This window comes from Dermacentor silvarum, chromosome 3, assembly GCF_013339745.2.
Source record: "Dermacentor silvarum isolate Dsil-2018 chromosome 3, BIME_Dsil_1.4, whole genome shotgun sequence".
Classification (NCBI taxonomy): Eukaryota; Metazoa; Arthropoda; class Arachnida; order Ixodida; family Ixodidae; genus Dermacentor; species Dermacentor silvarum.
Genome location: NC_051156.1, coordinates 183,952,650 through 183,965,125, shown reverse-complemented (window position 1 = coordinate 183,965,125; position 12,476 = coordinate 183,952,650). Strand labels below are relative to the sequence as shown.

The following is a 12,476-nucleotide window of genomic DNA, read 5'->3' as shown; positions in this document are numbered from 1 at the left end:
ATCGAAGAACACTTCACCATGTAACCCATGACAGATGTACAACTGCAGCGGAAAAAAGATTAGCACAAATGGCCGATGACCGGAGCTGGGAAATTGCGGTACGCGGCGCTCTTGTTCCCGTGCACACTGGTATCTATAAGGTGCCACACGATTCATGTTTCAAAGAAGGGGTGCCTGGCACTCTCGTTTTCGGCGCGCCAAAGAACAACAGCGTCGCGTGCCGCAATTTATGTGCTCGGGTGATCGGTCACTCGTGCTAATCTTTTTTCCGCTGCAGCCTGTACTTATGCCTGCCCTTCACGCAATGCCTCGCTCCGAAGCCCCCTTTCAGTTATAATGAAAAACAAAAACAAAAAAAAATGAAAATGAATAAAAATGAATGAATCAATCAAAACCTAAGCATAAACCAGCGCACGACGAAAGCGGCCATACTCTCGTCTCCACGTTCGCGGTCCACACGGATCAGCCACGGACCAAAGCGCTGAATAGGTTCACGAGTGCCATCGGCTATAATACGCGCCACATTTGACGGCGTAAAACGCGCATCGCATTTGTCCGAGCACAACACAACGGCGGCGACACCACCACCACCACCAGCCACTCGGGCCATTTCCATAACAACGGGGGAAGACTGATAGCCTTACGCGGACAGAAATGAAGGGGTCGCGCGAGACGCTCGGGACGCCTTCGGGGAGGAGACATCCGTATAGCACAAAAGGAAGGGGGAGTCCCCAGCTGTGGCTTCTCGATAAGCGCCTCGCACGCACGCCGCGCACGCCGTCGAAGCTGCAGGACTCGACGGCAGGGGCAGCTCCGCTGGCGCTGTTATGGAGCCTGACGCTAAGGGCACTTTCGGAAGGACATTACCAACAAGACAAGGCGGTCTCCGAGGCCTCCACCCCCTGAAAACTAACCCTCGAAGAGCCTGCCCCGGCGTAAAACGGTGCAGCAGGAAACCGAACTGTAGAATTCGCGCTGCCAAAGTATAAGGCCTGACCAAGTTAAAGTGCCCCCATAAATACGAGAGGGTAGACTCGAAGGGATCCGAACATACGCTCGCTTGGGCCTTCTTATGATCATCCTTGGCATGCCAGTTTTATGAGACTTTCTTTTTTCTTTTTTTTTAGCGACCTGAGTATGTCAGGAGATATTTGTACCAGAAAGCAGTGGTATGGGCTGTCCCTTGTCAGACGAGAAAAATGAAAAGACAACACCTATGTCACCGGGTTACGAACAAGTCACACATTGGTAGGGCTCTATGAAAACATATGCGCGCCATTCACGCGATAGTGACTGGCTGAGAGTGACTACTAAGGGATAGCGACGTGTGCCGCCTGAGAATTGCGTGCGCGCCGATTTCCATTTCCCTACCCGTTTTTCTTCCTTCCTAACTCGCAAGAGACAGACACAGACAACAGGCCAACCTTGACGTCCGGGGGCAGCTTTACCCGTCGACTCAACGCCTCAGATTTCCGGTGCATTTTAAACTGGCCGAGACCTCTCCAATCCGCGATGATTCGTGATTGCTAGAGCAGGCGTCAGCTAAACAGAGGCCGAATTTACTAGGCGCCTCGTCAGCGCGATGGGCAGGCAGTCAAAGGAGTCTGCGACGCTTCCAATGCGCCTATCATAATGACACGTATACATGTTTATCTTTCACCGATGGCCGCTTTCCACCGGCTAACAAATGTTAAACGTTATCGCTCGGCGCAGGACGCGCCTGTATCGGAAGTTTCTAGAAGTTTCGGAAGTTTCTAGCACGCGTAATGGGAAGACGTGGGTTCGTTTCCCACCTGCGGATAGTTGTTTTTTCATCCCTTTTCATTTCCATTTCTTTATCACTTTTTTAATTCAATTAGTAAATACAAGTAATTTCCCCTATGTTGTCCTTGGTGTCATTGTTTGTTGGCTTCTTATGATATGATTAATAAAAAATCGGGCCCCTCGGTTCACTTTCTTCTAGTTCATTCCAATGCGCCTGCCATTCAGGAACTACTGTTATGCCTATATGGCTGTTATTTATTTATTATTTATTTATTTATTATTTATTTATTTATTTATTTATTTATTTATTTATTTATTTATTTATTTATTTATTTATTTAGGATATTGGATATGTGTGCAACTTTCGTCGCCGGCGTTTTCCCAACGTTTCTTTCGTCTGATACGACATGAGGATATGAGTTGATAAAGAAGTAAAGAGAAGTGTGCACCATTACGAGCACTTTGCGAAAACGCGCTTGAATCGATGAGCATTGTACTGGACGCCATACGATAGTTCAATTCAATTCAAGTTTATTACATTCATTAGAAATGATACATAGTTGTGCATATACAGAAGGAGGTCCCAAGCTTTTGATAACCGTTGGCGGGACCTCCCGTGCAAGTAAAACTAGTAAAACTACAAAGTAAAAAAGCAAAGCAAACGAGAGAGCATATATATGACGAAAGAAAAATAGCTATATAAGTGTATATAAGTGTATAGACCTCTTACAACCGAACACCGTAGGTCTTATAATTGTACCCTGCAACACTGTTCTTTAATATATATATATATTCGTTGAAAAGCTATGCTAACGTTATCTGGGACACAGGGAATAAACTGGGCCGCCTTGTGGAAGCTTCCGTGTTGGCACCAGCCAGTCACGAGCAGCACCCCCGGTGACGTTATCGCTAGAAGAGTTTATAACCGGCCGGACGCTTGGGTGCACTTCGTAGACTGACGTCATACGCCATGCCAAGGGCCACCGGCCTATCACGAACCGAATATCCCACGCACTGCAGCAGCACCGTGAATACCAAGCTCCCGGTCGGCTAGCGACAGCTCCACGGCTCGGACAAGCACTGCACGGGGCAGTTGTTGAGGCCCCACGGGCGTAGTACAGGAACCGCTATAATGCTGCGCTCTTTTAGTGAGACAGATTGCAGTTGACGCCCTACTTAACATCCTCCTCATTTATTTCTTTTCTCTCTCTCTCTCTCCCATCATGTTTTCATCTCCGGTTTACCAGGCGGCTGCGCTTCGGCGGCTCAGGCGAATTTATTGCCACCCTCGTTGCGCGCGGCGCGACCGGGACCTCGTCCGAGCGTGCGAGAGCAGCCAGCCTGCCGCGTATAGGACAAAACGTGCCGCTGTGCCGCAGCACATTCCAGTGCGCTGACTCTAAGCAGAGGCAGCCATGTTTTGGCGCAACCGCGCAGGGGGTTATGGGCGGATGGGTTATGAGCCGCGACCGCGCTCGCATTCGCACGAATGCTTTGTCAAAGTTACCGCGTTCGACGACCCGGGCGATCTCGCTAACGGCTTACGAGTCGGACGACGGTGAGACGCGAGGGATTCTCTTATATAGCGGGGGTGGATAGGGCGACAGTAAGCTAATCTCACGCAGTTAGGTGCCGACGCATGTGGTTAGCGGGTATTAGGATGTATGCGATGGAAACGATCTGTCCCTAGTGGGGAAACAGAAGAAGAAAAAAAAATGGTAGCGACAATAAGCCCAGTCATGTGAAAGGTTTTAGTGACGAGGCTGCTGAACCTGTCCGTTATTATTATGGCGTCGCGCAGACTTCCGGCGTTATACGTGTCACTTTCTTTCTTCGTATACGGCGACTGTTTGGTTCCAGACACTCATGTCCTGGTCAACGACCTTCGTTGCCGCAAGCGGCACCGATACGCGACTATGCCGTCACGTATACGCAGTGACCCAGCCTTGCTTCGCGCTCCGGTGGTTGCTACAGATGTTTCATTGTTTTCACCTCATCCTGTTTAGCATTCACCTAATGAGGAGAGTCAAGGCTGCGTTGCTCGCAAAAGGTATGACAGGCAAGGAGAGCATCTTCATTGCTACCAAATAAAATAAAGAAGAAGAGGAAGAAGCAGAAAGCCTTTTATTTTTTATATTTTTTTTTTGCGTATGGGTTGGCTATCTCTCTCTATGCTTGTTTGCTTGAATTTGCATTTCTTGCACCTTAATTAGCATCGCAGATAGGCAAGGTGAGTTAGTCTGACGAACGCCTCAGGTCAGTGTTTTACAGTCCCCAATGCATATTGGAATTGCGAAACTATTGAACCACTTGTCCTTCGCTCCGAATTTCATCATGGGGACCTAGGCAGCACGGGACCTCTGCCGCGTGCATGCTATGCAACTCATCGCTTTTTTTATGACGACTGTCGAGATAACGGTAAACCGAAAGGTCGACTTCTCTCACCTCCTCGCTGACTACAGCAAGACCGAGGTCCATCTACACCACATCTACACTGAAACCATAAAAGTAACCCTACCGGCTATACTGTGGTCAAAAAGCTCCTACAGGACGCGCTACGGAAAATCTACAGGTTGTGTCACATGCTGTATTATTAGCTGATAGGGCGGTGTCACCTACGCCGTAGGACCGTAACACATTGGTTCGCTTGATGCGGAATCAAGCAGATACATTCTATGCTAAAATACACCAGGTGCAGATCACATCTGAAGAACGAAGTTGGAAGACAGAGAACGACAGTTTACTAGAGGACGCGCTGAACGGAACATTTCTGACAGCAGAACGAACCCCTGATTTTATGTGGTCGGCTTTGCGCTCGAGGCACACTGCTTTCCGTGCCCGTGGCCGAGACACACAACTCCCGTCTCGGACACGGATAGCCACAGAACTCTACAAAGAAGTTTGCGTAAACGTAAAGATAAAGGGGAATCGCCCGTGCAGAAACAAAGGTTTCATATGACGACACCAGTTAGAGCCACAGAATGCGATGACGTACACAGTTTGTTCAAAAGAACGCGAAACATAGCAGTTCATATATCACTGATTAATACCTGTTAGCTCTTTCAGAAGGCTGCGTTTGAGTGTCTGGTAAGTAGTTGTTATTGACGGATAAACCCTCATTACTTCTTACGTTATCGTAGCATAAGTGATCCCCCTCATAGGAGGCCACATGGCACGCAGGCATTACGTATATGAACACGTCATGCAGGGAGACAGGGCGCATGCGCATGTCGGCGCTGTTCAGACATACATATACAAGAATCCTGCAGAACAGAGCGCCAACACACAAGGGACATAGAAAAGCAGACAAACACAGGCTCTACGCCTCTTCTCTGTCGGCGCTTAGTTCTGAAAATGAATGTATACCAGCTTGCCCAGTTTCGCTTCTCTCACGCATATGTACTAGGTTCCATCGGACAACGCTCCCGCAAACGAATAAGGGAAGAAGGAAGACATCGTGAAGGTCACTGACCTTTTCGTAGACGTGCGCAGCGGACAGCTCGTTCTCGACGACCATCATTATGATTCCGAAGAGGGCCATGACCAGGGCGTAGTCGCTGATGCGCTTGCGCTTCTCGAAGAGCGCCTTGCGCCGGCCCAGCCGGTAGCCCACCGAAGGCTTGTGGAAGCGGCCCCCAGGGCCGAAACCCCCGCCTCCCGAGGCTCCCCCCGGCGCACCGCTGCCGGACAGCGAGCCCGAGGCGCCCTTGAGGAAGCGCCGCAAGTCGCCGTCGCCCCCGCCGCCGACCCCGGCGTCCGTGTGCACGCCCACGAGGGCGATGCCCGCTCCGTCGCTCTCGGTCGAGTGCTGCTGGGCCTGCTCGTCGGCCACGGCACGCGATGACGTCGAAGGGGGCGAGGGGGCATGGGAGAGAGAGAGAGAGAGAGGCACACACACAGTAACAGGGTCAGGCATCGGTAACGTGAATGGCCACCAACCTCGTTTAACAGCCAAGGTCAGCAGCCTGTGGGCAACGCAACGGGCTGACGAGGTACAGGACAACACATTAGGATACAATTGCAAATGCGAGGACAGAGCAAGAAGAGGCGCGAACGCAGAATGGGTAAAGTTTCAGCGCGATAGTGACATTGATGCCGTTGCTAACGACACGGGATGTACATTTCACAAGGAGCGACTGTGTACAAAGCATAAAATTAAAGCACCTAAGTAGTCGCCTTTGAAGAAAGCATGTCATGCAATCCGTCCACTTAAAAGCATTGACGATTACATTGACAAAATGAATGAATGAAACAGGCTCCCGCACAACACTTGAACGTCTTCAAATATAACACTATAAGGATTGCAAGAGAACGCAGTTCTCTGTATTTGGCGATTGTTTCCGAAAGCGAGAGAAATTAGAACGGTGTTGGGCTCACGACATATATACTGTCATGGTCACACGTGGCACTGGATCCCTTTGGGAGATTTCCACTCTCCCCCTCTCTCTCTCTCTTTCTGCTGTCACACATCCTCCCTCAAGTCGTACAATCAATCAATCAATCAATCAATCAATCAATCAATCAATCAATCAATCAATCAATAAAACAAACGTCTCCAGTCACTACTTTTTCTACCATGTGTCAAACAAGCGATAAGGTTACGAAACGTATTTACTGTGACAAGTTTCAATTTTCAGAAGAAAATGTGAAGAAAACACGTTTGTATACATTTATTCACACACCGATTCATGCGAACTGTTCCAGCACAAGCTTTCATTGATCCATTCTCAAACAACTGTTAGCCATCTCAAGCGCAAGGTAGGGACTAACTGATTCAACAGGCAGGTATCTAGTTGATGTATAGTAGGACTTGTCACGGACAGCTGTGATGCTCCTGCGATCTGCGCTTTAAAGGACATATTTTACTGGAATAAAATCAATAGGTGAAAAAAGTTAACGGCACTTCATAGCTTATCAAAGCGAACTGATGCCTCAACTGTTTCCTACTTGAAATGTGGTTCTGGCGCAGCGAAACTACGTGGAAAGAAGAGACAGAAAAAACGCCAACGCTCTTTGTGTCGCTCTTCTGTCCCTTCTTCTTTCCACTTAGTTTTGCTGCACCAGAACCACATTTCAAGCCAACTAGTTCAACATCGCATTCTGCTATTCCCTACTTAGATGTGTTTACAAATGTATATTACAAAATTTGTCGCCCTAATTAGAGAAGTTTACAACGTCTTCTCAAGGCCTTTAATGTCTTTCGAGTGTAACCGATGCAAAATGAAAAATAAAAAAGGACGCAACCTGAGAATCCCTGGTATGACTATCTTTCCACCAGACTCTTCACAGAAGCCGTAAACGTATATACTGGTATCGTCTCTTTCATCATAAAGGCGCCTTAGTCACATTTGTTTTCCTCGCCTGATCCATCCGCGCATATAGCAAGCAACAGTGTATTGTTGCCTGTTCCCTTTGCTCACCTTTTCTCATCAGTTACTCATGAAAATGTAATCAAATATGCTTGATTGCAGAGCCACAGATATGAGGTGCTTTTATTTAATCGTTATCACATATTTTTTACCCCCCCCCCCCCCCCCCCCCCGGCATGCAGCACAATCCCAATTATTGAGCTGGATTACTCTCTCTCTCAGAGGTGGACATTATTTGTACGAGAAATCAAAATGAATATTCCGCTTATTACAAAAAATGAACTGATCACCTTTTAAACTAATTTTACGGCCCGTGAATTGCAATTTACGAATTGTAGCCGACGACTTCGAGAGTCACATCCACTCGGAAAGAATTCTAAGGACGACACTAGTTTTGAAATATTCGTTATCAAAATTTACGACAAAATTCATTAATGTCCCAGTAATTTTCAAGCTTCAATGCATAAAAAGGCATATTACATTGAAAAGCAAAAGGCATGCATAAAAGGTACAGGAACTTGGTGGTCTGTCTGAGACAGCACTAGTATAGCTCTTTCCTTAGGGTGAATTAAATTAAGCCGATTATGTAAAGATTAAAAATGGCGAGAAAATCTTTCAGACGCTCTCGAGTAACTGTACCTAATTCCATCACTGGTCCGTCACTCGCCCTCACAAGGAAAGAGTACCGATGCATAAGGCTTTGATTCATGCCGCTACGAGCTGGTTGTTAGTCAAAAGTAAAAGCGCACAATTTTGTGCCGGCGTGTTCTCTGCTTTTGTACAATGAAAGGTAACATAAAATCCGAGTATTCGGAAGTTAAACGCACTAGCTGCAAAAACGACAGCCTGATTCTGGGAACGCTATTTCAAAGGACCGTGAACGGAAGAAATACGCAGAAAACTTCTTTTACTAATCAGTTTGAAGACATCTTTTGCTGCGTTTAGCGTTTTTTCGGCAGAAAGCGATTGCCGGCGCACACAGACGCCTTTCGGATGCAGCAGTGCTGCCCACAAGTAACCCTGTAACGAAAGCGCGTGTTTCAGGTAACCAGAACTAACCTTTTTTGAAGCGTTCACTTTTCGCCAGTGCTTAGTACTCGCGGTCCTCCAATAGTCTGCAGTTCAGATATAGCGCGACTTACTTGGGGATTAACTTAGTTCGCCCGAAGCTGCTATTCAGGCATAACACAATTTTATTGGGAATTCATTTCGTGTCTATAAACTTACGCATGTCTCACTCTATCCGCCCTGGTCTGAGAGGCCTTTCATTTTCGTTTCTTTGGCGTTAATGAAAAAAAAAAAAAAAAAGCGATTGCAACATCATAGAACCGGACATACACACGTTCGAAGCTTTTGGTAAAACCAGATTCGCAAACAAGCTATGAATAGTGGCTGATTGCCCAGCTATAGGCTAATACGTACGTGACGACTCTCCCGTTGGGTAGCTTCGGAAGCATTTGCATCGAAACGCGGTCCAGTAGGATGCGGATAGAGGCATCCAGCGACTTTATATTTCGGTGTCGTCGTCTTTCTGCAGCCGCTCTCAACTAATACAGAGTTTTGACGAAAGGGGAGGGGGAAAGGGTGGGGGGGGGGAGTGGAGGGGGAGGCCTTTCGGAGCATGTATTTGACGCAGCGAAGCAAGAGAAGTAGGGATGTTCGAAAACTGAAGTTTCCGAAGCGAATCGAATACGAATATTCGAGAACAATTGCTTCGAACATCGATTCGAATATCGAATATTCTTTTCTAATTTCTAAGCAAAGCGAGATACGTAAAGCTTGTGTGGAGTTTGCTTGGTAGAAAATGTGGCTAATTTACGTCATTTGATACACGCATGTAATGCCGTTCACAACAGGAAGTCTGATCAAGGAAGTCTGACTAAAGAAGCGCGAACTGCACACAGATATATGAAAAAGGCACATACACAGACACACGGGCGCTTTTGTGCTTTTGGTTAGCACCTGCGTGTTTGTGTGCGTGTGTGCAGTGTGCAGCGCACGAATGCTACGTTATATCAAAGCTAATTCTGAAACGCCAACCTTACGCTCTTCAGCTGTGCATTTTTTTCAGGTTGATGGATGCTCGAGTAGTTATCGTTGGCATACGACAAGCTGCAAGCCGAGCTGCGCAGTAGTTTAATGCGTGGCGTGCTGTGCTGGAAAGCCTCCTCGGACAATTGCAGGTGAGAGATTATCGCTGCGTCGGTCAGCGTGAATGCTGGGTATACGGTTGTACCGACTTTGTCATCGTGCGTAAGCTGGGCTCGACTGCGTGTATATGTGTAGGTTGCCCGCAGATCGTTAGTAACCACTGCACAGCAAAGGAAGGCCTTCGGAGACGTTAGCTTAAGCGGAAAGCTGTCATGCCATGCCAGTGCTAAGTCATGCAATACAGAGTGAAATCCAATGTATTACGGGCACGCTTTGTTGCGAGGCCCACCGAGAGCACGCCGTATTGACGAGAACAGTTGCCCACAGAGAATGGAGCAGCGCTGTCGAGGCTCGTAAAAGAATAACGAAGAAAGTAAGGAACGCGTCAAACAAGCGAGCGGCTAATAAATCCCGAGTGTTCAGCTGCGACATTACGATAGCGCGTTATCGGGTCACTTGAGCTTGACATTCATACATCTCGCGCCTGAAACTTCAATTGCAGGAACGTATGGGTCCTTGATTGTCGAAGTGAGGACGCAGTAGAAAGGAAGATTTGCAAGGATTGCTATAAAGAGACTGAGTAAAAAAGGAACAAAAACAGAAAAAAAAGCAAACGCTGTATTCCCGGCGCGCTCACTTACACACCATATAGTGTAGTCACACGAAGAGTAGTATTGTTATGTTCCACTCACATGCTCCCTAATGTCAGACGAAAGATTGCTCACTTGGTTGCAGTCAGCGAAAAGCTGCCCAGCACTCTGGTTCGCGTTCGGATATTCCTGCAACGACGCGATTGGCACACAGTGTTACTACCGAAATGCTCGCACCACTTCTCTATCTATTCCGCAAAGCCATCTTCCTTCACAGTAAGCTTTCACTGCTCTTCGAGATTTTCGGTATTCTTACGACGATGCAACAAAGGTAAATACTAACGAGGACCACCTAGCCAGATGAAGCGCCAAGTCAATTTAGCCTAGTCTTGCAGGTACTACAAACACACAAAGCTAACAAGAGGATTTTAAGATAAAGCAATGCAGAAAAACAAAAATAAAACAAAGCCTATATGCATCGGTGTTACCTACACAGCAAACACTAACTGTTCTTTTCACCGCGTTATCCTCAACCTTACATTACCTGGCGCTGTCGGTAACCTACAGCTACACTCTGTCCCCACTCACTACCCAACTCTTCTCCTCTCCCTCTGGTGGTTTCTTTAGACATGGTCACGGAGATCAGATGTAAGGTTTTGTAATGTTGCACAACCAAGGCATACACACGAGAATAAAACAAAGAGATAACAAAGGCTTCAAACAAAGCCGTACAAGCGCCATCCCAGATTTGATCTTATATATATGTAAACAGCTTCTTCAAGAAATTACTGAAACGCGGAAACCGTGGATAGCCTGACCTTCCACGCGGTCTGGACGTGCGCCACCAACTTAGGAGTTGCACCGAACAACTGGTCCGTTCCTCCATTTCCGGTTACTCGTTTACCGTTGAAAGAGAATTAAGCCCTCTAATGGGGTTCCCGCGCCCGGAAAACCTTTTTTCGAGCAGTTGCGAGGGCCTTGGTTGCGTTAATCGCACTGTCCTACGATATATCAACCATCACAGACACGTTTCGAATCGCAAGGATCATCATCGGGCTCACCATAATTATCCGACACGCTGCGCACGGCTCCTCTACTACATGCCTTGAAAAGCAACCCTGAGCAGCGTATACAGTCGCTACATACACGCACACACACAGATAACTGCGAAACAACGCCGGCCGGTGCTGAAGCGGTTCCAACGGTCTGTGCAGAGCGACTACTCGGTCGTCCGGCGCGCCCATGCGTACGCGCGGAGAAGAAAAGGAGCGTGAAGGAGAGTAGAGAGTTGAGCTGATCGTCGTGTCGTGTCTGGCGCTCGCGCTGACTTGTCACTTGCTCGGCGTTGTGTATCGCCGCCGGAACGCCGACAGCGCACGTCCCGTTCCGAGCGAAGGAACGCGCGGAAAAACAAACCTGTCACGGCCGCACCTACACTGCCCCGGAATGAGGCGCATGTGGCAATTCCGCACAACAGTCCAACAATCATGAACTTGAACAAGCCAAAGTGAAGGCCATGCGGAAGCAATTAAGAGACCTTGCGGTATGTCTCGGAACCCCCCCCCCCCCCCCCCCCCCCCCCCCCCCCCCCCAAAAAAAAAAAGAAAGAAAGCAACTCGACTTATGAGAACCCACGGCAGAGAGGAGGCATCTTTCTCCTATGAATGCTGTACACGCAGATGCTGTTTCGAGAGAGAGAGAGAGAGAGAAATAGAAGAGAGGAAAAGCAGGGAGGTTAAGCAGACACAGGTCCGGTTTGCTATCCTGTACTAGGGGAAGGGTGGAGCTGCTTCGAGACATCGCGATAACATGCGGCACGTCGGCAGAGACGGCGATACTCCATTTGCGGCCTGCTCTGTGGCAACATCAGGGGCGCTATAACCTCAAGTATATTCCGAATACGTTCCTATTCAAATTCTGCCACTCGCCCTCCGAGATTAGGTCAAATTTTTTTCGGGCAACCCCCCCACCTCACCTGTCTGTCACGCAATGTCACGAAAACCGCGAAAACTCTCCCATCTGATATGACGTGGATTTATTATGCATGATCAGGCTGCGCAAAAGAAGAATAATTATTTTTGATTCTACTCCTTTTCCGCCATTAGACCTTAGCTATTGGTAAAAAATTATCGGACTGCGCCCACTTCGCCTGTTTGTCACGCGACGTCACAAAAGCTGCGAAGGCTCACCACGTCAAAGTGACGTGTACGCACTAAAAGTGCATTAATATCATTAATATGTCGCGTAAATCTGATTTTTGGGGGGATAGCTGGAGACTGCCCAGTTCCAATATGAATAAAAGATGGCCGCTCGCCAATCGTGCTGGCACTCGCTCCTCGGAGCTGCCGGGGAGAACGAATTTCTCTGTGTATAAGAAGAAAAAAAATCGCAGCTCCGCATTAAAGGCGAAGCATCGATTATGCTTGCAAATTAGCAGAAAACCACACGAATTTAGGATGGTACTTTTATCGGCCGTATCAACTTGTAAACATTCGCTTGCTAACTAAATTAACACACATGGTGTCAGCGCGCACAGCAGACATGAACACGTCACACTCAATGACCGCTCACACTCGCTGTCAAAACGCTGGCATGAGGAAAC

The 12,476-nt window shown here is 47.9% G+C and overlaps 1 protein-coding gene across 6 annotated transcripts in view; it reads right to left on the bottom strand.

The window, feature by feature from the left end:
* The window catches only part of LOC119446224 (small conductance calcium-activated potassium channel protein 2-like), a 462,613-nt gene that overhangs the window by 204,711 nt on the left and 245,426 nt on the right, over window positions 1–12,476 (bottom strand). For 3 of the 6 annotated variants that reach the window (XM_049664012.1, XM_049664009.1, XM_049664011.1), the window contains 2 exons: window positions 9,977–10,063; window positions 5,237–5,581 (listed from right to left, as the gene is read on the bottom strand). In XM_049664012.1, coding sequence (XP_049519969.1) covers window positions 5,237–5,581; window positions 9,977–10,063 — 432 coding nt within the window. The remainder of the gene's footprint in view (window positions 1–5,236; window positions 5,582–9,976; window positions 10,064–12,476) is intronic. The other 3 variants (XM_037710592.2, XM_049664013.1, XM_037710591.2) reach the window with 2 other exon arrangements.